This window comes from Fulmarus glacialis, unplaced genomic scaffold, assembly GCF_000690835.1.
Source record: "Fulmarus glacialis isolate BGI_N327 unplaced genomic scaffold, ASM69083v1 scaffold21585, whole genome shotgun sequence".
NCBI lineage: Eukaryota > Metazoa > Chordata > Aves > Procellariiformes > Procellariidae > Fulmarus > Fulmarus glacialis.
The window spans coordinates 12,865-36,635 of record NW_009211432.1 but is presented as its reverse complement, the minus strand read 5'-3'; the positions used below and the strand labels follow the sequence as shown (position 1 = coordinate 36,635).

The 23,771-nt window shown below is 47.5% G+C and overlaps 1 protein-coding gene across 1 annotated transcript; it reads left to right on the top strand.

The window, feature by feature from the left end:
- Positions 1-18,724, top strand: SSH1 (slingshot protein phosphatase 1). Its single transcript, XM_009577545.1, has 14 exons — positions 1-77; positions 2,817-2,920; positions 4,740-4,804; positions 5,586-5,707; positions 7,908-7,976; positions 8,414-8,479; positions 9,816-10,010; positions 10,252-10,345; positions 11,713-11,841; positions 12,991-13,037; positions 14,391-14,537; positions 15,224-15,424; positions 16,346-16,976; positions 17,450-18,724. Exons 2-14 carry the CDS (start codon positions 2,836-2,838, stop codon positions 18,722-18,724), a joined length of 3,126 nt encoding a protein of 1,041 aa, XP_009575840.1. The 5' UTR covers positions 1-77; positions 2,817-2,835.
- Positions 18,725-23,771: the final 5,047 nt, after the last annotated feature.

The window sequence follows — 23,771 nt, the reverse complement described above, 5'->3', positions numbered from 1 at the left end:
TTCGAATTTACTGACTTCTGTCTGACTCTTGGGCCAGCACAATGCTTCTGCTGTTCAAAGAAAACCAGTCCAAATTAGTATGTATAAGCCACTCGTTTTTATGCTGCTAACAAATGCTGCTTACTAGGGCATTTATCACTGCTGCTGAGGGTCAAAAGTTGGGGATGTTCTTTAATGATAGGATTTTTCTGTTCTTTAGGAGATCTTTTTAAAAAGGCTGGAGTTTTAGTTGTTTACTGGAACTGCAGGATTTAAAAGGGTTTTTTAAAACTGGGTTGGAATATCGTGCCTTGCCTTTTTCTCATTTTTATTTTGTTAGCTGTCTTTTAGAGCAGTTGTATGAAGTGACTGAGAGCAAAGAGTGTTCCTAGAGCGGAGATAAGGGACGGTGTTGGGTAACGTTGCTGTTTCGGTATGGTGTAAAATACGAGCTTTTGCAAAGAGGGGCTTGGATGCGTTACCTCTGTACGGCACCGCGCTGGTCGTATGGAAATGGGAGCTTATGTGGAAATCGGGGAGCGCGGGTAGTGCTGGGGAGGCGCGGGCAGTCTGAGTCACGGCGAGCTGCGCTTTGCAAGGTTAGTGCGCAGTTTAGGAAACAAACATTTAAATTAAAAAAGAAATCTTGCTCTCAACAGGTTCTTTGGCTTTGCTTTCCGGTTCATTTCCATGCAGATGAATACATGGTGACAAAAATTTTGCTATGTGGGTTGTCCTTTTCCTGCAGTCGCTTTTGCAGCGCAGCTTTCTCATTTGCCTGCAACTGGGAATATTCTGCTTTATTGTGAAAGATTTCCTGACTGCGAGAGAGGAGAACATCAGGCGAGATGAACTATCAGAGCAGGAGTTACCGATGCCTTTGGGAAGGAGCTCTGTCTCTTCCAAGGTTTTTCCTGCTGTAGAAATCCCAGTCAGTACTTTATGAGGGGTAAAAGAATATCCTTTGGGATATTTTTTCACTTTCCCAAAGAAATATTTCCCAAAATTCTTGAGACAGGAATACTGTGAATTATCTCCTCGTGCGTTATCTAACCATTCCCTTCCTCTTGCTTGCAAAAACAGAGGAGTGTGCGTGAAGCTGGTATCTAGCTGAATATCCTATACATTGTGTTGGTGTCACTGCTTTTGTGTAACTTCTGGCCTTTTTTAACGCTTTCCTGTGAGATCTGGTGTGCGAAGGAAACAAGGCTTTTCCTGGCTCACTTATGGAATGAACCAAATTCCCATTTGCAGAAATTCTTGCCGTTAGCTTGTGTGCCAGGCAGAGCAGAGCCGGCGTTTCGGATCACAAGCAAACGCTGCGCAGCTCCTGTTCAGACGCAGCTTGCTAGCGAAGTGAGTGGTGAGTGCTAGAATACTGTGGGAGTGTAAATGGAGAAAAGCTTGTTTTAATTAGCGTGCAGTTGTCCTGCTGGCATTTTATTGACCTGATATATGACTTGTGGAGCCTGGAACTTGGGCGAAAATTTTAGTTCACTTTTTAAAAGCAGCTGAAATCTCAAATTTAAACTTGATCCAGATTTTTCTGGGAATTTTGCACCTTGAAGATTCAGTTGAAAAATGAGGAGGCTTTGCCTGGGAACCCTGGCTGTGTTCTCAGAGGAGGTAAAAGCTAAACTTGCAGCAAAAGCTGAAAAGACATGAAATTCATGTCTGTCTTCACAAAAAGATTAAGGTAGAATGGAGCATTAGCGCTCACTTCTGCCCAAAGGCAAGGACCCCAGATAAAGTACAGAATAGACGAGTGCTGGGAGTAGTAACTCCTGTGGGGTCATTTTCTGTAGCGTAAGTAACTCCCCTGTAGCACAGTCTCATAATGGAGCACTTATATTTAGTAGATAGCAGACAGTAATTAATGATGATCTATGTTTGGAAGTGTAGGGCGGCAGAAAATTGGGCTTTGTAACAAGGAATGTCTCTTGTGATGTTTTGAGCAGTGTAGGAAACGCAGTGTAAGCAGTTACTGTGGCAACTAAAAGGTAGCTTAGTAGATGTTGATTTTCAGCCTTGTGGGAAATGCTAACTTTACCGCTTATGTCCAAGTCTATTTCTAAAACGCTCGCGAGGGCATTGTGGTACTATGTAATTAGGCTTGTGCTGGTGCTTAGTGTAACTACTGATTTTGTTCAGCCTTCTCTTTAGTTATGCTCTGGGGCCTGTGTGTCATTTGGCTCTGTGGAAATATCGTTATGTGTTTGCACATACTGCGACCTGCCTTCTTATCAGTAGTATTTTCCAGTATCTAGCCAGAGCAAAGCAAAATCTTTGCTACTCTGTCGGTTGTTTTTTTCCCCTGAGGTTTCAGTGCAGTTTCCTTTCTCTTGTGATGTGCAGGTTTCATCTGCCCTCCCTTCCTCTTTAAAACTACAGACAGTTTATGGTTACATGTTCTTGTTTTTGCATTCCAAAGAAATCTCAAGAAGTGAAATTAGTAGGAACTGATTGACTCGGAACCTGATCTTTAGTCATTTTACAGGTCTAAGCCTGTAAAAAGTCTTACCCTCTACTGTTTTTAAGTTGCAGAAGTTGATAAACAAATGATAAAGTCCTTTCCAGCCCATGACAGCTCAGGCAAGTATCTCCCACAATGGCCAAGTAATAAAATGTTGGTGGAAAATGATACGTGAATAATCCATGAATAATGCTGGAGCCATGCCGTGCAAGTGGCAGGATCAAACTTTGGGAACAGCTTCTCATGGCAAAATCCTACTACGTTTTAGTGAGGAGAAGCCCTTCCTTCCCTAGGCGTACAGACCTGAGCACGCATTTTGCTGATATTTCCTTTCAGTTGACTTCCTCTGTCATTTGTTTTCCAGCCTAAGCGAGAGCTTTTTCATGGTGAAAGGCGCAGCCCTTTTCTTACAACAAGGAAACAGCTCCCAGGGCCAGCGAAGTCTCCAGCATCCTCACAAACATGCAGGTAGTGGATTAAATCACCTACTGAAATTCTTCTTCCCTCTTGCCTTCCTGCTCATCCCGTCCACGCGGACAGGCTAATAGCACGCGTGGGAGGGTGGATGACTCCTCTAATTGTCGTAGTGGGCCTTGTACAACCTGCTGAGTAAAACCAGGTTTCCAGCCCACTTGATTTGAATGGGAACATATGATTATTGAGTCTTTGTTTAAAGTTTCGTCATTATCTCGGAACTGTAACTGGCATAGAAATTTATTCTCTGCAGACATTATGGCATTCAGCATGGCATTCTTTAGGCAGGGATGCCTGCTGAGCCAGAAGGTCTGCGCTGAATATGTATCCCTGCTTTCTGCAGCCGCAGATGAAGAAACGCCACTTGTGCTTCAGTGATTTGATCTTTGCCTTCCCCTTTGGCCTGTGGGGAGGAAAATGGATGGGCTGAGTCACAGGGCTCTCGCACCTCTTCTGTAGTTATCGAGGTCCTGATTCAGCACATTTCTCCGAGTGCTCTCCCAGCCTCCAATAATCTGAAGCTTGGGACTTTCGGTGCCAGCTGACAGCGTTTGTTCTTTTGAAACTACCTGTTGCTGGTTTTGTTTGATGTTGCCAGTAAGAGTGAGGAACATTTTAACAGGATTTGGGTCTCTGGGTAGACGTACGTTTCTTAGCTCCTTATATCCCCTTTCCTGGTTTCAGGAAAATCCCCTTTTCAGTTAACTCATCACAGTCTGGCCTGTAAGAGTTTATCATGGTTTAAGAACAGACCCTCCTTCTTGCCCCAGCCCCCTCCAGCGTGCCAAACTGGTGAGAAGAAATGATAAGGAGTTGTACGGTGAACGTACGTAAGGATTGATAAGCAGGTAGGGGGTTCAGGAAAGTGGATTCTACTTACCCGGTGGTTTTATGCCTTCTGTCTTTGACAGTTTTGGAATAAGTGATTACTGGGAAAGAAGAAAGAAGATCATCAGGGCATTCTGAGAGCAGGAGCATGTGGGAAAGGCACAGTGTGGTACTGTGTGTCTGCTGCTTAGTAAACACTCCAAGCACAAAGAGGGTGTTTGAATGCCAAGCTTGGCTTTGGGTTTCTTTAATTGTCAGCAATTTCATATACCCAGCAAACATCCTACGGAAGGAATTTTATCTTGTATGGAAAGTTATGAGTGCATTACCAAGTTATTAGATGTGAACTTGTTTTGTTTTCTTGTAGATTCCTTGTTCCTTTCGCTTGCTTTCACCAAACAGAAATGTACCCACTGCTCTAGAGCCTAAGGGACTTGTTGCATGAGCAGCACTTTGAGATAGAAGGGATCCGTCACCCAAACCGGGCCACTCCTGCAGCCCTTCCACCTCAGAAGTTTCTCATGTTCAGATATACCCTCCATAAGGCCAGTGGGGCTGATCCCACGATGCTGTGTGTGTTTTACAAGTCAAAGTTTTTCTTTTCTCCTTTGTTCCCTTTTTTTTTTTTTTTTAAAATCAGAGTTGTTCCTCCTGCCTCTTCCTCCCCTGTCCTCAGCGCCCATATCTTTGTCTTCTCCAAGATGCTGTAACAGGAAGAGTATCATCATTTGTGCCAGTCACAGGTGGTCTCAACATATTTGTTGGCTTCCAAATACCGTAAGGTCGAGTTCTCACACAGCCAGATAACGCTCACGCAAGAAGCTCACTTCTGTTGGTATTCTCTGGGACAGCAAAGTTAATGGCCTCCCTTAAATGGTATTTTTTGACATAGAAACATCCAATTTCATTAAAGGTCAAGACTCTGCTGATTCTTAGTGCAGCAAGTGAGAGACCCTTTCTGATTATTTCTCTGCTTTCTCTGCAGGTGATTTGCCCCAGCACCTCCAGGTGATGATCAACCTCCTTCGCTGTGAAGATAGGATCAAACTGGTAAGAAAAGATGCATTTTCCTCCTCTCCTTTCTGTTGGAGGCATTTGAAACAGACCTGTTCATGAAAAGCATTGGCAAATCCTAGGTTTCAGAGTCAGCGTAACTCTGTGCTGGTTGCCAGCCCTACCACATTTTCTGTCCATTCCTTTTGCCCTGGTCCTTACATCCAGGTAATGAGTTGGGTCAGGAAGCTGATCCGTCTGAAGTGTGTTTGGTTAGATTTAATTTTCCAGTCAGCTGAGACAAACACTAATACAGGAGAGGAGACAGGAGCTTGCTGGTGCTAGTGGACACTTTTAAGTCAGTCTTGAAATTGCATCCAAATGGGGCTGGGCTTTCTTTTAAAGAAATCTGTAGAGGCTACAAAAGTCACTGCAGAAAAGTCTATGTCAGTTATCCCCTCCAGCATGACTAAGGTATTTCAGTGAAGACTTGTGAGTGGAAGAATCATCTGAGCCCACCTCTGTTTTCAGTTCAGTGCATGACCAATGTTTTTACCAACTTTCTAGTTGAACCTCTTTAGAACAGATCTTCAGGTTACATTTTTGTAGTATTTCTCTGAACTGGGGCAGGTAATCTAGGCTAATCTTCTCCCCACCCCATGCCAAGTCAAACTGGCAACTAGCCTTGCTGGAAGATGGACCGGCTCTCCCCGTGTCTTTCGTACTGCAGCTAAATAAAGCTGTTGGGCACAATCACACCTTAAAAAAAATATTGGGCAGCAATGGAAGTAATAATTATCCAAAAACTAGCTTGCAGAGCTTGATGACCTTTTTCTAGGCTGTCCGTTTGGAAAGTGTGTGGACAGACCGAGTCCGGTACATGGTGGTTGTATACAGCAGCGGACGACAGGACACAGAAGAGAATATTCTCCTGGGTGTGGATTTCTCCAGCAAGGAGAGGTATGTCTAAGGCGAGGCTGGGCTTGGAAATCAGGCAGGCTGGGTTCTCTGGAAAGCCTGTCAACACCAAGCTGTCCCCAAGCAGTTGCTTAACATGTATCTGCAAATTCTATCAAGAGAAAGGACATGTGTTGAGTTTTCTGACCAGTCATGAGGACGAGAGGGTGATTTTTTTTTTTTTTTTTTTTTCTCCCCAGAAAGCTTTCAGTCTCCTTGGAATCTCTGGGCTCTCTGGGCAGTTGTGGGCAAAGCGTTCATGTGTAATCCATCTGTAGGGCTGTGGCACCTACCTCATCTGTGGTAGTTTGCTGTCTGCTCACTACAAAATGCTCTTGCAGACACACTGGTAAAACTGGAACTTATTCTATCCCCCAGACTTCAAGCCTGTTGATGGTATGATGCAATGGAGCTGTTTTTTGGGGGCGTAGCTTAGTTGCCAAATAACGTCAAAAAATAATGCTGCAAAAGTACCTCCAAAACCAACAAACACATGTGTCGGTAATGAGCTGTTTCTTTTGTCTAACTGATAAGAGCACATAATATTTTGAAAAGCAAATAAAATATTTTGTTATCACAGACCCTCTCACATTTATTACAGTTCTAGGTGAGTAAACCAAGGCAGAAAAGCTCTTGGCTTGGAGAGATAGGGCTGGTTTGGCAGAGCTGGAGTTAAGTCAGAGCTTCCAGACTGTTGTTTCTGTTCTCCAATGATTTAGCAGGCTGCCATGTTGTGCTGGTGCAGCCACTGTGACTTTTGTTTTCTTTTCGGAAAACCTTAGTGGTTGTTTCCATTTCTATAAGTGGAAAGGGGGGAGCTTTTGCACTGCAGTGAGATCTGTAGAGAAACTCCTGGCTGTCCCTTTCTAATAAGATTATTGTCATTGGCTTTGATGGTGCCTCTTGTATCTGCTGTTAAATTACTGCTGTTAGTGTTACGGAGGAAATTCTAATGTAGCATTTCCTTATGGCACATGCAGTGTGCAACAGCAGTGAATGTTTGCTATGCCATCTTCAAATCTGAAACAACCTTGCAATAATTTGCCTCTGGTGATTATTGATGGGAGACAAGAGGAAAGATGGAAAAGTTATGACAAATCCATCCTAGCTGTAAGGTTAGCTGCCATTTCAGTTACTGTCTCCCCTGAAAGCCAAAGGTTTTGTTAATTAAGGGTAAGCCTCATGCATAAAGAAGTCAGCTGGCGTTAGCGACCTCACTGAGTGACTCCGTGGCTCTGTGTTGGGGCTGAAATGTCACTGCTGAGCTGTAAGTGTTCTGACTGCTGACAGTTTGACTAGTCGGGTGCTTTTGTGGGTTTTATTCCTTTTACATGTGTTTAATAAAAAACATTTTTTCTTGCAAAGTTCTAAAGTGCACATTATCCACATGTGTGTTCAAACTGGCCTGTCAAAGCCTTTGATCTGCTGTAGAAAGCAGCTTAAAAAAGAAAGGAAAAGAACAAAACAAAACCTGAGTTCTTTGCTAACTGGCTGTTGCTGTATGCATCCCAATTTCCTTTAAAACTTTAATATCTCAGTAGCTTAATTATTTACTAGTTGAAGGTTACTGGCCCCTATTATAGTACGGTTTTCTTGCCAGATTGCATCTCTGAAATGGAAGTGTTCTTTTGGGTTAGGTAAACTCATAAAATCCACTTCTGTCTTTTCTACCAGCCGGAGTGATGAAGTGAAAATCGAACACACAGTCCTTTGAAAGGCCCCTTGGGTCCTCTTCAGAAAGGGCAGGCGGCTGCTCTGCCACCTACCCCGGCTTGCTTTCTGCCTCGCTTTAGTGAGCGGGATCTCTGCAGCCAGATCGCTGTGATCTGCTTTTATGTCCCGTTAGGGAACTGCCTTGCACTGAGCTTGTGAGGCTGAGAGAGCACGAAAAACGCTGGGGCAAATACTGCAGTGCTTTCTGGCAGGCTCTGGAGGCGGGGAGAAGAGCTGGTGGTTTTGATTCTTGCCTCTGTGATGTTTCTCCAGCCCTGTGGAGAAACTAATGCTAATACCAGAGGAGCCCTTTAGACTTCAGCTGCCGGTCTCCTTGTGTGTTATGCATTTGATGTCCTGAGATATTACTAGGAATTACTAGAGGAAGGCTTGAGGATTTTAAAAATTAAAGAGTATTAATAATTTAGGATATTGGCATGACCACATTGTGGCCTATATTTAACATCCTGTATAACAATCTCTCTTCCAGTAAAAGCTGCACCATCGGAATGGTTCTTCGTCTGTGGAGTGATACTAAAATCCATCTTGATGGTGATGGGTAAGAAACCACATTAAAAGGATAAATGCGAATGTCCTTCCCTACTTGGGGGCTGCTCTAGGAGAGGTTCTCCATCATCTTGCAAATGAAGTTCCAATTTTGGATTCATGGCTGCAGTCCTCTTGTTCAGACAGTGAGTTTTTGTCTTGCTGCCCTCAAACTGCTCGGTGGAACCTGTGATACCCAGTGAATGTTCGCTGAAATCCCACTCGAAGGGTGGAGCTCCCATTCCTGGCAGCCTATGCCGGGAAGGGTATCCGCTTGTCATTCTTATTTGGGAGGATGTTGGAAAATCGGTGATGCAAATTCTCATCCCTGATTCTTTTTGACTGTGAGTGCCCCTATAGCTGCCTTGCAGTAGCTGTTTGTAGAGTGCAGCTTGTGATGCAGAGAAGAGCAGTTTCTGACTGGTTTTTTTTTTCCCTTCTGTCTGTTAGTGGCTTCAGCGTGAGCACTGCAGGGAGAATGCACATCTTCAAGCCAGTGTCGGTGCAAGCCATGTGGTATGTGTGTTAATTAGCTTTATTGAGAAAGAGACTGTCATTTCTGTGAATAAATTAAAAACAAATAAACAAACTGCATTTTAGCATTCTCCATAATTGGTATTTAGTGAGCTGCAGCAGAGATGCTGCTTCCCTGTGTCAGCAGGTAGCAGTACTATAAAGGAATGATGAGAACACTGATCCAAACCCAGGATCTTCTGCTTCTGTTCAGGGCAGCTGTGTGCCCTTCAATATAAGGGAAATGGCAGTAGCGAGATGAATAAACATGAAAGACCAACTTGAATTCATCAGGCTGCAAACCCAGTCTTTCTTCTCTCCGCATATTTTTCTAACTGGCTGAAGGAGGAGTCTCGGGACCCATTGCCAATCTGATGGCATTCCCGGCGTTCTGCCTCGTTACTGGGGCCAGGCTGGGGTTCCTGCTGCGCGGAAACTTTCCGTGCCGCCCCGGGTGCCTGTTCACCTTTCAGCTCCTGTCACCCCTCCCATGTGCAGGGATTCCAAAACACTGAAGCAGAGGTGGCTGAATCAGCAGCAGCTGTGCCAGCAAATTCCTCCTTGAAGAGGAGAAAAAATGCATCTCTTTTGGTCCCGCACAGAACAAATGCATCTCTTTTGGCCCGGGCAGTTTGCTGGCTCCTCTTGGAGCCTCGAGAGATCCCTGTCCTTGTGGCATCTGATAGGGAAAAGGTACAGATGTAGAGAAGGATGTCGTGCTAGGGATGATTTGGTACAGAAACAAAGGAAACTCTTGTTCCTGTCATTTTTTTGAACTCGGCCCCTCCTGTTGGCAACCTTAGATGTGGTTAATGTATTCAGCACAATGACATCTTCGGAGCAGAACCTTAAAAAAAGAAAAAAAAAAGGGGGGGGAAAAAAATGAGGAGGGAAGGAAGGAAAAAGTAATGCTAGAATTTGCAAAAACAAATGACCCAATCTGGGCCTTGTCCCTGGAGCATGTCACGGGCCAAGAATGCTGGTAAATATGCATTTGACTCCTTGCTGAAGGTGGTTTGAAAATTGTCCATGTTCTTTATTTTCCTTTGGTCTGGCTTTACAAGTTAGCTAATGATTAGATCCCAGAGCGACTTGTGCTTTGTGCTTGCCTGTTAATCAGGAGAAGATTTCAGCCTCTGCCTTGGACCGGCTCTTGAGAAGACCTCCAAGGTGCAGTTTGTGCCCTCTCTGAACTCTGACACAATAAATCTGCTGCTCTCAAAAAGCAAACTGCAACAAGCAATGCTGAAAATCTTTTTTCTCTGTGAAAATCTCTCAGATCCTGCTCTGTCTGTCCCTGCTGCTCACATCTGCACAAATTTGTTCCCCAAACTTGCAGGTCTGCTTTACAGATCCTCCATAAAGCCTGTGAAGTTGCAAGAAGGTACAACTACTTCCCAGGTGGGATGGCCTTGGTCTGGGCCACGTACTACGAAAGCTGCATCAGCTCCGACCAGAGCTGCATCAATGAGTGGAATGCAATGCAGGACCTGGAGTCCACCCGCCCCGACTCTCCAGCCCTGTTTGTTGACAAGTCAGTTCTGACTTTTATTAGAAAAACTTGGCTTGGCTCATGGGAAAAATGTCCCCTTCTCCCTTTTCTTCCTCCAGTGGTTCATTTCCTTTCCTTTCATAAATGTCTTCAAATGTTTTTATTCCATTATTCTCATAAAAATTGCTTTTAATACAAGTCTTTACCACCATCCTCTGTACTGTACGAGTTGCACTGTATGTTTACTGCCAGCTTGGAGACACCCTCTCCTTTTCCTTTTCAGGCCAACTGAAAGGGAACGAACAGAACGGCTCATTAAAGCCAAACTCCGGAGCATCATGATGAGCAAAGACCTGGAAAATGTGACTTCTAAGGAGGTAAATATAAAAATTCGTGCTATCTTAGTCTTCTTGCTAGACTCCTTTTCCAGAGAGTGCTGCACTGATGAAGAGACACCATCTGACTAGGTGTCACTGGCTTTTGAGTGTGTATTTCCAACTGTTCCGTAAAGGTTCTGCTCTTTGGCTTCGCTATACCTGTTTCTCCAGCAGGGAAATTGGGGTAATACCAACATCAGAATGCATTTTTCAAGACCTTAATAACAAGTATGTGACTTTCAAGTGCATAGTGCCTGATACTTTGCCAACAGAGTGGCATTAGAGGTGATGCCAGCATTACAGTTGGTTGTAGCACACGTAGGCGTGTCCAAGCAATGAATTTGCCACTTATTCCTCAGTGTATCCCCGTGAGTTACGCAAGCAAAGGCAGCATTCAAAAGATGCAGTTGGTGGCTTGAAGCCTCACAGCTGTGTTAGAGGAGTGTCCTGATCTTCACTTGCTTATGGGCAGTGTAGAGCAAAGTATATGCCTTCCTTTCTCCTTGTTGCCTTCATTTTAAGGTTTTATTTTCTTTGTTCCTGAACAAATGTCAGACGGGCTTGCAGGCAACATCTTGCTAGTGAGTTTACGGATGGAAAAATCACAAGTCAAGGCTAAAGCTAGTTTGGATCCATCCCACAGGCTGGTGTAAATATGTCCAGCCGCAGTGCAGACATATTCAGAGCAAATGGTAATAGTTCTTTCTGGGTTGGGTTTTTGTTTGTTTTTCAAGGGAGGCTATTAACATGCAGGGCTTTCCTTCCTAAAGCTTAGCACTGAAGGCTTCGGATACACTCTTGTGTAACAGCCGTGTTACAAGTTGTAGGCGTAAGCTGAGAACTCGTCTGTCTGTGTTCTTAACTCTTGGTGCAGTCAAGATGCTTTGATTTTGCTGCAACCGTTTTCCATGGAGGGTTAAACGAAGTTGTGCTGCTTTGCATTGCACCTTCCTGAAGCTGAGGTGCAGTGAGAGGACTGTATGATGGTGCCCTGGTGTTTTAAAAAGGGAGAGTACTAGAAATATCTGTCTTCACCAACGCTGCTGCTGCTCCTTGCTTCTAATGGGTTTCACGTTTGTTTGTTAGCTGCTCTCCAAGGTCTTGTTTTTTCTCTCTCGAATTATTTTTAAGAAGCAGGTACCCCAAAATATGGATGTTATCTGAAGCTTTAATTACAGATCTTAAATCTGGGGGCCTAGGATACTTGGAGAGATGCCACGTAGTGAGATTTCTTGTCTCCAAAAGGCTGAGTCCCTCTTGCTGTTTTTAATGAAGTACAGAAGAAATGTTTTGCAGAGGAGTGCCAACAAATGTTTCTATTGAACAAACGTGATTCTAGGTGGCATCCTTTGTTTTCTTCTCGGCAGATACGAAATGAGCTGGAGAAACACATGAATTGCAACTTGAAGGAATTCAAGGAATTTATAGACAATGAAATGCTGCTTATCCTGGGTCAGATGGACAAACCATCTCTGATTTTTGATCATTTATATCTGGTAAGCTGCTACGTTGGGAGTTCCAGAATAGCAGGAGGTTCAGTGGGAGTGATCTGACAAGTCACTGGGCTCTAGGGGAAGCGGGATTTGGTGTTAAGGCTGACTTGTGCAGCATGAGGAAGAAGTACAGCCCGCCATCCTGCCCTTTGTGCAGACTTTACTCCAGGAGCAATATTGCTTGTAAAAGCCCACAGTAGAGAAGCCCTTTTTTCTAGCTATAGTCTTGTTTCTGGCACTTGATATAATGGTTCTTTCCTGGCAGGTTGATCCTGTTTCAGGACATACCATAGCATAGCTCAAGTTCTCTCTATGCACGTTCATTTTCTATTTCTAGCAATGGAGATTTTCTTTTATGACAAAGAAAGGGTCTCGCTGTGGATGCTGCCCCGGTGTGACAGCCGTTTGCTCTTTGACTCTGATTAGGGTCACTGTTGTTTTTCTCGATTGAGCTATGAAGTTCTGTACTCATGGCCAGAACTATGTAAAGAATAAGGTTGAAGGTGATGTGCTGTGCAAAAGCAGAGAACGGTGCGTGTTTCGTCTAATCTTTTGCCACTAGATGGTACTCCAAGCAAAACCAGGCACTGCCATCTGGAACAAAGACTTGCTTGAGATGAACACATTTGTGCCCGTTATGCTTGGGTCTCTTTTTTTTTTTTTTTTCTGGAGAGAGTCAGAGGAAGTGGTCATGTTTGAGGGCAAAACCTTTTTCAACCCTTTTTAGCTTACTGTTTTGCAAGTATAGGAGCAATTCAAGGTGTAACCACGCCCATAACTTTCAGGATTTGCCTTTACTTCTCATATACCTGTGGTCCCAGTCATGCCACACATAATCGTTTTCTTTCCCTGCATTATTTATAGCTGTGGTTAAAAATGCGGAGGGGCCGGGGGCAGTGATTTGGGCAGTGCTCTGTCACATCCTGGCCTAGAACTAGCTTCTTAGGTGGGGACATAATGCCCTTGTCCCCTTCTTCAGGAGGTCCCTGCCTGTTCAGGACAGCGCTGAGCTGCAGCGCTGGCTGCAGTGGTGCCTTGTTGCTGTTTCAGAGGCTGTTACCGGTATTTCAGTGAGGCTGGGGGATTGCAGAACCTTAGGAGGGAGGGAGGGTCTTGGGCTCCTTTGAAACGTGTGTTTTGTGGCTGTTGCAGGGGTCCGAGTGGAATGCCTCCAACCTTGAGGAGCTGCAGGGCTCGGGGTGAGTACTGCACCTTTCAAGCACCAGCCTTAGACTCTGAAACCTCCAGTCATTTGCCTTTAACTTACATTCAGATCTCTTGAGATGACATACGACGTTTGTAGACTGTAGGGATGGGTTTGGGCCCATTCCCAGCGATGTGGGTAACTTACCGTCAAGACCTTGGTCGAGAAATCTTTCCTACCTCATTTCTATCAATCACACGTAGAGTGGAAATAACAAAACTTCTCGTTTGTGAAGTACATCATGATCTCCGAACCCCCCCATGTGTAGCAGCCGAGCGTGAAATGGCCATACATATTGTTGTGTCAGGTGTGAATTCCTGCAGGCTGCAGAAGAGCAAATATTACAGCGCTAAGCTTAGGAAAAAACTCTATCTAAATGGAGCAGAACTTCCTGTGGATGAGCAACCTCCATCTCACCTGCCCAGACAGGCAGCTGCAGGGCTGTCTTTCACCACGCTCTCATCACCGCACCACTTCTTGGCTTGATTTACTTTCACGCTTTTTGGACGAGTGAGAATTTTGCATATAAATATTTGCTGCTTGCCCAAGGCATACACCAACCCTGATGTGAGAAACTGAAAAATATTGCTCAACAGCATGACTAAAAATGTTTAATTTGGAGTCCTTGGGAACAGATGTCTGAACATCTTTGAACAAGTAAATCAACCAGCGTGTTAATACTTTTGATCTACGGGGAAGGCATCTTGACATGCAGTGCCTAAAAGTCAAAGCTGGACAAATTCTGAAACAAATATCCTGTGTCCTTGATTTGTCTGAATGATAGGAGGTAATAAATCAATATGGGCATTCGTTCTCCCCGGGTACATTGTAGTCCCTGCTGTAATATTTGGCAGGAATCGAGAGATACCATGTGACTCTCATTTCATATTTTTGGTCAGAAAGAAGAGAAAGGGATGGTTTTGCAGCTAAAGCCTGCAGTTGAAAATTGTGATTCCTGGGGTCCGTTCCCAGCTCTTGCCCAAACGAATCACTTGCAGCCGATGCGCGTTTCTCCTTCCAGCGTCCCAGAAGCTGTGTGTGGCACACAGTGAGGAGTTTCTGATTAGGTTACAAAGCCTCGGCAGACAGGATAAAATAAACTTCTCCCTCCTGTGCCCAAGGTCTTTTGACGCTTTGAATGGGATGTGCCAGCGGTAGAGATGGGTGAACGGGCAGGCCCCGCACGTCACGTGTGTGACCTGTGTCACCGCGTCTCCCGGGGGTTCGGGATTAGGGCTGTAGATAAAACCTTACAGTTCGTATCAGATTTCCTGGACTTCACAATGTGTGTCAGTTCCCTTTCATGACCATGGCCGTTCAACTTTATTTTTCTTTTCGTCCTCCACAGCATTGACTACATTTTGAATGTGACCAGGGAAATTGATAATTTTTTCCCCGGTTTGTTCGCATATCACAATATCCGAGTATATGACGAGGAGACAACAGACCTCCTGGCTCACTGGAATGAGGCGTACCACTTCATAAATAAGGCCAAGTAAGTGGGCTGGGAGACGCGACTTAGTGTGAGAGCACATCCAAGCCACGGGGTCTGACACCGCGCCCTGCAGGTTTCATCCAGCGCGGAGCTGGACCCTCCCTGAAGCCACACCACCACTGAAGGAGGCGGCAGGGCTTTTGCATTACTGCTTTTGCCAGGAGTTTTCTGTGTCCCTGGAACTTCCCCATACCTCCTCTCTTCCTATACTGGCATTAACCTGTTCCTAGCCTATGATACGTATTATTATTATTATTTTGTTTTGCTTCCAAAAGGAAACGAGGACATTTCCTCATCTTAAGAAGTTCTGGAAATACTCCAACACATGTCCATGTTGGACTATTCCCAGCTGTCTCTGCTAACAAGAGATGGTGACAGAGCCCGTCAAACTCTGCTGCGCTTTTACACTCAGGTTGTTCCTGCTTATCCCTGTATCCAAAGACTCGGGCAGGCAGGCAGGAGGCTTCATGGTGGTCTCTGAAACGGCAGCATGATTGAAGCTGCCCTTCTCTAACTCCTGACTTTTCTGGAGAGAGATTCTTTTCATGGCCCACTTAATCCAAAATGTTTCTCACCTGCTGAGCCGTGGTGTTAGGGTGGTCAGGGGGACAAAGTACTGTCCCTCCACCGTGTAAAATGGTAACAACAGAAAGATGAGACGTATTTTCCTGTTTGTCCTTCTGCAGGAAGAATCACTCCAAGTGTCTGGTGCACTGCAAAATGGGTGTGAGCCGGTCAGCATCTACTGTTATAGCCTATGCAATGAAGGAATTTGGCTGGTCACTGGAAAAGGCCTATAATTATGTGAAGCAAAAACGCAGCATTGCAAGACCAAATGCAGGCTTCATGAGACAGCTTTTGGAATATGAAGGCATTTTAGATGCGAGGTAAGGCAACAGGATGAACAGAAAGGTGACTTGCAGGAAATAAAGGAGCTAATTGTAGTCAACCTCTCATGTTTTTGTATCACAAAATATTAATCAATCTCCGTGGAGTTCTGTTCAGGCAATAGGTTCTTCTGCCGATGTCTTGCACGCATGCGTGTCGTGCTCAAAGACACTGGCAAAAGTGTGCATGGTGCTGAAGACCCTAGTCTGAAGGGTCCTCTTTAGAAGGGCAGACGCAGAAGCCTGGGCTAATTGTGTTTTTCTAAACCTTTTCCATGCCAGGCCTCCCTGGATGGAAATTAGCTGTCTTGTAAGGAGATCTGCTCTGGTTTAATTCAGCGAGGGTTTCTCTGCGTTTGGGAAGCATGTTCGTATTTCTCAGCAGCCAGTACTGTTCAGCAAAACATTGTTCTTGTTTTATGAGGCAGAACTGAGCTCAGGCAGTGTTGGAGGCAAATCATTTGCAGTTCTGGGTGACCATGCCAATCACAAGTCTTTGTCACTGCAAGCGCTGTAGCATCTAATAAGGGTTTCTGCATGCTCCGCTTGGCCTCTGCTCTACTGGGGGAAGTTTTTTAGCAGGAACTGTGCCATGAGACGTGCGGAGATGTTGTTTCAGCATGTTGCTCTGAGGAAGGGCTCTGTGCCCCTCCGCCCTGAGGGTCTCCTCCCAAGGGCTGTTCCCATCATGGGTGCGGTGCAGGGCGCTGCTGTGGGTCTGCTGGGCCAAAGAGACTCTGGAGCGGGTAGGCGGGAGGGACAAAATCCTGATGCTAGAGATGGTTTTGCCCAGGTGGGATTGCCAGGCTGGACCCGCCGTTCAGCCTGTCAGTTCCAGTTTGTGGGAAGGGACGAATGTTCCTGGAACTGAGCGTCCTACAGTTCAACGGTAGTCACTTGTGTCTTTGTCCTTTCCCCCAGCAAGCAGCGCCACAATAAGCTGTGGAAGCAGCAGGCAGAGAGCAACCTACCCCAGAACACAGACGGCACCACGGGGTCAGGCGACTTCTTACTCGAGAGCTTAGACATCGACCTAGAAAACCGCCTGGCTGATCTGGACACGCCTTCGCAGTCAGCGTTCCTGGACAACCGCGCCGGCACAGAAGTGTCTGTGGGGTTTAATTACTGCTTCCGTCACCTCTCGGACACGCTGCTGGAGAACAAGATTCCCGGTGACAGGGAGGGCTTTTTCCACGTGGAGGAGCTGGAGCGGGATGCGCTTGCGGAGCGCACTGCCTCGCTGGTGGGACAGCCTCTGTCGGCGCATTCGGAGGGGAGGCTGCTGGAGACGGCCAAAGCCCTGGAGACAGCGGAGCCGCTGGCAGAGCTGAGCAGTTTCTGTGAGAAGGAGGTGAAGAAGAAACTGGACTTCAGCCCCAGGAAGGGAAGGATAGTGCTGAGCCCCAGGGACCCAGGGGAGGACGGTGTCAGGGAGGAAAATCCGATGGAGAAGTGGAAGCGGCGTTTGTCCCTGCACAAGGAGGAGAGCAGGCTTAATAGAGAGAACTTGAATAACAACAACAGCAAAAGGAGTTGCCCAGAGGATTTTGAGGTGCGTATGGAGTTGAAATGTAGGTGATTAGCATGGCTGACTCTACTGCAAGTGAAACTGCTCTTCTCATCTTCATAGCACAGTTTCATTTGACTTGGATAAAGCCTTTCATTCCATGATGAGCTGCTTCCTTTTCGAAGTGCTTCAGAACATGGCTTTGCTTGCCCAAGCTATGGATTTAGATGCCAGAGAGAGAGCGCACGCATGTGAGTGCCCTATAAACTGCTTTGGGCAACTTGCTTGCATGACCGTCGCTTGGTACCAAACGGTAGGTATTCTTCCATTGAAGATACTCTCTGCTGAGAAAGTACGTGCCTTTTGTTCCTGCTGCAGGGCCTTAGGAGAAGTGGAAATGGGTTTCGTTTCAAAACTGCGTGGCTGTAAATACATCTTGTGGTCTGTGCCTCTCGCTCTGCTTATTGCTGATGTCTTGTTCTGTGCACATTTATCTGTACCTGTTTTCTTTTTTGCAGCATGATGCCGTATTCGGGATCCTCAGTAAGGTCAAGCCTTCCTATCAGTCTTGCGCTGACTGCATGTATTCCTCGGCCAGTTTGTCTCCCGACTCCTTTGGGGAGCAGTGCGAAAAGTTGAACCCCGGCGCTGCGCGGCGCAGCACCACCATCTGCACGCAACCGGCCCTCCTCTCCCACGTCAATTCCAACTTGGCGGACCACCTGCCCAGCAAGGCACACTCGGAGGAAGCAATCAGAACTAAAAATAATGAGGCTCCGCTTCCTCTGTTGGCAGGAACTGCCACTTTGGAGGCTGGCACTTGCAAATCACTTGATCAACACTGCAGCATTTTGGAGAAAGGAAAAGATGCGCCAAAAAGCCCGGTGAAAACTCTGCTGCCCAGGAGAAACTCACACTGTGACAAGAGCCTCCTTAATGCAGAAGTGGTAAAAGAAGAGTCTCTAGCCAGAAAAGACAGCAAACCCACCAAGGATCTGAAGTACTTGTTGTTCAGCAAAGACTTGGAAAAGCCAAGTGCAAACAGTTACTTGATGCAGCATCAGGAGTCTCTTATTCAGCTGCAGAAAGCAGGCTTGGTTAGGAAGCACACCAAAGAGCTGGAGCGCTTGAAAAGCCTGCCCTCGGACGCCTCTTCGCTGCTCAGAGAGGGCCCTCTGAGCAGAGTCGACTCCGGCATTGCGGAGGAAAGCGAGGTTTTAATTTCACATCATGGCCTTGTACCTCTTCTTCAAGCACCGTTGATACCCGAAGATGCAGAAAACGATGTGGAGAAGTTAGAGGTGAAACGCGTCATGGAGGGGATCTCTCAGAAAACCTCCACGCCTGTCATGTGTCGGTTGGAGCACACGAGCAGTTTCACCAAGGACTTCTTGAAGACCATCTGCTACACTCCCTCCTCCTCCCGGAGCTCCAACCTGACGCGTAGCTCCAGCAGCGACAGCATCCACAGCGTGCGGGGCAAGCCCGGCCTGGTGAAGCAGCGAACTCAGGAAATTGAGACCAGGCTGCGGCTGGCTGGCTTGACTGTGTCTTCTCCTCTGAAAAGGTCCAATTCTCTCGCCAAGCTAGGATGTCTTAACTTGTCCTCTGAGGATTTATCAAGTGACATGGATGTGTCAACCATAACGGACTCGAAAGAGGCTGTTTCAAGCGAGTCTTCCGTGCTCTGTGAGCCACAATCCACACTGAGGAGTACAGACGTCACCTCCAAACTGGCAGCGAAGCCAGCGGTCAGAAACTTGAAGAACACGCTTTGGATGGGCAAAAGTTGATGCCTTGAGTGTGGGGGGGTGGATTTTTGGGTTTTTGTGGCATTTATTCATTGCACCGATGCAGTTTTATCATCTGACTTGCAGTAGTTCATCTGATGCCACCTCTTCTTCCCCTCCTTGTACTCTAAGCAGGGAGAAAAAACCATAATGGGTCATGATGAATGGCACAAGGGAAAATAAAATGTATTGCATGGCTTAGAAGAGGACTTTGTGTGTGAATTGCCTGTTGTCCTGCAGGATGCTATTTCTAGTACTGTTTGCCAAGTATAATAATGTGTTTTTGTGTGTGTGTATATATAGAGTGATATTTGTATCTATTTATCTATCTATCTATATATATAAAATGCTGAAATACTCTGTTTCAAAGACTCAACAAAATAATTAGTCATGACTTTTTTTTTTACAGAACAAACACAAGTCTCTAGTTAGGGCACTTGTGGAAAAATCCTTAAAATGGTGACATGAACACTACCTCTGTTCTTGCTGACTTTTAGTCTTGGTTTGTTGTTTGTTTTTCAAAAAGGCTTTTCCCACAGTCCTTGCCGTTGTTGGAAGGTATTCCCTTAATGCTAACTGTAAAGGCCTGGAGGAGCATGGAGACAGAGGCTTTACTGCACCGAGTGTCCTAGCTGTGACGTGAAGGAGTATCGAGCTGTGTTCGTGTTGACTGTGTGACCTGCTGGCGTTAGTCCGTCTTCGCTGCGTGACCGGGTGAATTGTCGTAGTCTCGTGTTGGTGCCGGAGTGACACCCAGACTGTCGCTGGCTTACGCTCCCGTGGAGAGGCGTCTTGTTCTTTGGGTGTTTTTGCTGTCGTCGTGGTTTGTAATGTCCCAGTACTAATGACGAGCCTGGCCAGTAAGTGACCGTGGACCCTAGTGAAGCTTTGTGTAATGCTGTGTCAGTGTCGTAGGTCCTGTGTGGGGGACCCTTCTTCGTCGGGCTGCTGGTGGCACACCGTGCCGGCGAGGTGGCCGAGGAGGGACGGCTCTCCTCGGATTTGAAATCCCAGTAGGCAATAGGTGAACACGTGTCTTTTCTGATTATTGCTGTTGGCTTTGGTAGAACAGTCCCTGCGTTTGCCGGCAGCCTGGGAAGCTGTTGACGAAGTCCGAGGGGATATTTATGCTGGGTGTCAGGAGGCTGGGTGGCCCCAGAGCGGGGAGCCGGGGTGTACGTGTCCCAGCTCTTGCAGGGCTGCACCAGCCTCCTGCCAGGGGTGACAGAGGCGTAAATCCTGCTCTCGGCGAGGTGCATCCTTCGGGGCGAGCAGTCAAACAGAAATACGGGCTTACTCCGAGGAGAGAGGGATATTGAAGGTGTGGGTGAGATCTCCTTTCGGAGGAAAGCTGGCATGAACCTGCAGGGAGGAAACCGGGGGCTGCCCGTGCTCTGCCTCGGCGAGGCGCGCGTGGAGCTGCGTGCTCTGCGGCGATGGTGGCCGAGGAAGCGCGTCCCTTCCCACGCCAGAGGCTGGCTCTCGGGGACCGGTCTCAGACCAGCGTTACCGTGCACTCCTCTTGCTGCCCTGCTGTAGGAGATGCTTGAAACGCAGCAGTTCACTGATGCTATATGAAACGCACATTTTCTTAGAATATTTTGGGCAGCCAGCCAGGTCAAGAACTGCTCTGTGCGAGATGCGCTGGCCAAGTCAGGAGGGAAGGGCTTGAGAAGCGTGTAGGGGACGTGCTCCAAACCTTGGTGCTCTCCGAGTCCCGTCTGAAACCGTGCTGGCTGCTTGTGCCTTCGGGGTGATATTTCGAAGCAGGCTTGGGGGTCAGAACAGACCTCGGGGGTCAGTGATGGCAAACGGATGAATTTGCTCATTTAGCAACCAGGCTGTGAGTGCGAGCTCTCCCACATTTTAAGATCTCCATCGAAAGCCATTCTTAAAATCCCCTCCTTGAGGTGGGGGAGAGAGCAGGGCTGCAAGCAATCGTTCTCAGAGTCTGTATTAATCAAAAATCCACTGTCTTGAGAAAGGGAGCCACGTGTTTTACTGTCCTAAATGCCCAGAGTTTACCTTTTTTTCCCTTAAGCATAAGACCCCACATTTTTATATTAACAGTGCGAGGAATTGTGGGGACTGGCAATCAGTAAACAACTGTCCCTCCTTAAAGACTCTTATATTTGATGTACATTTTTAGCTTAAGGCACACTTCCTGTTTCACCCGTGAAAGCTGGTGTGAAGCGAAGGCTGCTGTGTGGGGGGACCCTGGAGAACCTGCACAAGCTTTTGCTTTTGAGGGCTGAGAAAACACTGGGTCGTGTCCAGAGTAGGACTGAAATACCTTCTACCCGATGTCGGCGTACATGGGTGCACGTGCAAGTCCAGATCTGCAATGAATTTCCTATATTTGTATCATCTTTGCTATCCTTGTTTACACCCAGATTCTGATTACGGAAGGGGGCAGACGGGAGGCCCTGGGGCTGTTTGATGCCCGCAGGGCTCGGAGCAGCCTCCTGCCTGGCGAACCTCCGCCTCGCAGCGCCGCGCTCGGGTTTGATCCCAGCACAGTTTGACCGTCAGCCTCGGCTTGCAAGGGCCATTTGCACGGTTCTTTTTCTCTGCTATATGTTACACCGGCACCTTTCAGCGCTGCAGATGCTTCCCATTGCTGCTCAGCCAAGGGAAGAAGTGGGGAGGTCAGATTTGAATAAATCCAGAAAAATTCCGTTAACCGATGCAAGCGAACATATATATTTCCTTCCTGTTTTCTTGAGTGCCTGCCAAGTTCTGCTGCGTACAAGCCACCGCTTTCCCGGGGCTCCGCGCCGACCGCCTTCCCCCTGCCTGTCGCTTGGACTCGGCTCTCGCTGGAACAACCCCACCGCTTCACTCTTCGGGCTCGGGGCTCCGTCGTCGCGACGCTGTCGGGGTAGAGGCACGGTTTAGTGGGGGTCGGTCTCGAAGCCAACGTGCGCTAGAAGCACTAGTGTGCCATTTCGAAGGATTTTGGTAGCCAAACCTGTGATGCTTGCAGACTGCATTAGATTTGTTGCATGAGAAGGTAGATGTGTTTGTCCTCTCCCGCGTATTGTTACTGTTCTTTTACAATTGAGTGCCTTAATAATAGTTTACAAATACTGTGTATTTATGCTGAGCTGTTAAACCCTGCTGTTTGCTGTTCTTTTTTTTTCTTTTTTTTGGTGCTTTTGGTGTTTCCGGTGGCAGTGAGACCGTTACTGCTTCTGCCTATCGACCTCCCGGCCCCGCTGAGCTGAGCGCTGCTAACCACTTCCCTTCTGCTCTGTGTGGCAAAACCAAAGGGCTGCCTCGAGACGCCGCCGTGCCGGCTGCAGCTCCCAGTGCCCCCATTTATCTATGCATTGCTGCAGAAACGCGGAGGGGGGTGTGTCCGGGGAGACGTCCCATCGACGGCCGGCCGCGCTTTGCTCAGCGGATTGCCGGGTGTGAATCCAAACCCAGTCCCGTTCTGCCAGAAAACCCGAAATGCACAAAACTGGCACCTTATTTCCAGTCCAGGCTTTGTCGGTCTGTGTGGTAGCAATAGCCGTCCTCCTGGTTGTCCTTTCCACGAAGGTGGTGGTTGGCTCGGTCGTGTCCCCCCGTCCCCCCTGCAGGCATCGCCCGCTCTCTGCCGGGGAGGTGGAGACCGTCCTGGTTAGACCCTGACCGCAGACCCAGAGAGGAGGGGTGGGTGAGTAACGTGTAGCTGTTCCAGTGCATTGCTGTACTCTGTGATAACAACGTTCCTTTTATTTCATGGTATTTCTTAATTCTGGTTTTATATTTAAATATGCAGTATCTTTTGTACTGTACGTTTGCGGTAGGGGATGCATAATGCACTTTTTTTTTTTACTTTTGTTTGTAAAAATGTACTGTATATTTTATGTGCTTCTTGTGAGAAAAATAAACTTTTTTGTTTTCCTTTTACAAATGAGCTTTGCAGCAATTTTTGGAGGTGGGGAAGGATCAGCCCGGCCATGGGGAACAGGCCCCGCGGGGGCGGAAAGAAAAGGAGGGGACGGGTGCGTATCATCGGAGCAGCAGCCGCTGCCTGGCTCCCGCGGGCCCCTGCCCTGTGTTATCTCTTCCCGTCTGTCCTGGCTGCGCTCCCCTTTTTTTGGGTCCTGGCTGTTTTCTGCCGCCCCTGAAGGCCAGATCGGGAGATGCCTTTGTCCCTCTCGGTTGTGTCCTTCAGCGCTGGATGTGTTTCAGCTGCCCTGCCGGGACGGCGAGCGCTGCAGAAATGCACCCGAGGCGTCACACGGGCTCACTTGCAGGTTTTTTAAGGGGAAAGAGGAACGAAATAGAAATATGCTTAATTCCTGGAGGCAGGAGTAGGACTGGAATCTGTAATTCTCGGCCTAGCCTCTTTTCAGAGACCCCAGGCTGGGTGTAAGGAGAAGCTGCTCACGTTTCGGCGCGCGTTCCCCGGCACCGAGCGGATGCTGGCAGCGGAGCAGTGGTGCGTGTGAAAGCGACGCCTGCGCCGTGCTGAGCCCTCCCTGCGTGGCGCACGGAAAAGTGCTAATTTGGAGAGGGGCTTGGTGCCACCGCAGCAGCGTGGGCTTTTTAATTCCCACAGACCTGTGCTACGGCCTCCTCCGAAGAGCAAATCCCCGGCGTGAAAGCTGAGGAGCTAAATCCTGGGATGCGGCTCTTCTGCCCTGAGCCGATCGATCCTGCTGCCGCTCCACGATCCAGCCGAGGTGGGACCAGCCCTTCCCGGGCATTCACCAAATTTTGCCTTTAAAGGCAAACAGCGAGCATCTGTCTCGTGTGCCTGCGAGGAATCTTGTTACTGCCTGGGATTGTTCTCGCTCTCAAAGCTGCTTCAGGGAGGAACATGTCAGTGTTTACCTTGGCAGGGTAGCAAAGCGCAGGCTGGGGATGCTCTCCAGCTTTGGCACGCTTGCTAATTGCCTCAAAGAGTCGTTAACCCCCACCAGAAACATTTGCTTTTTAGGGGTTTTTTGGGGGTTGATTTGGCTTGGAGTTGGCGGCTGTCTGTCACCCATCAGTGGAGCGCAGCAAAGCGTGATTTAGTGCTGCCCTCCCTGCCCCGGGGCTCCGGGCCCGC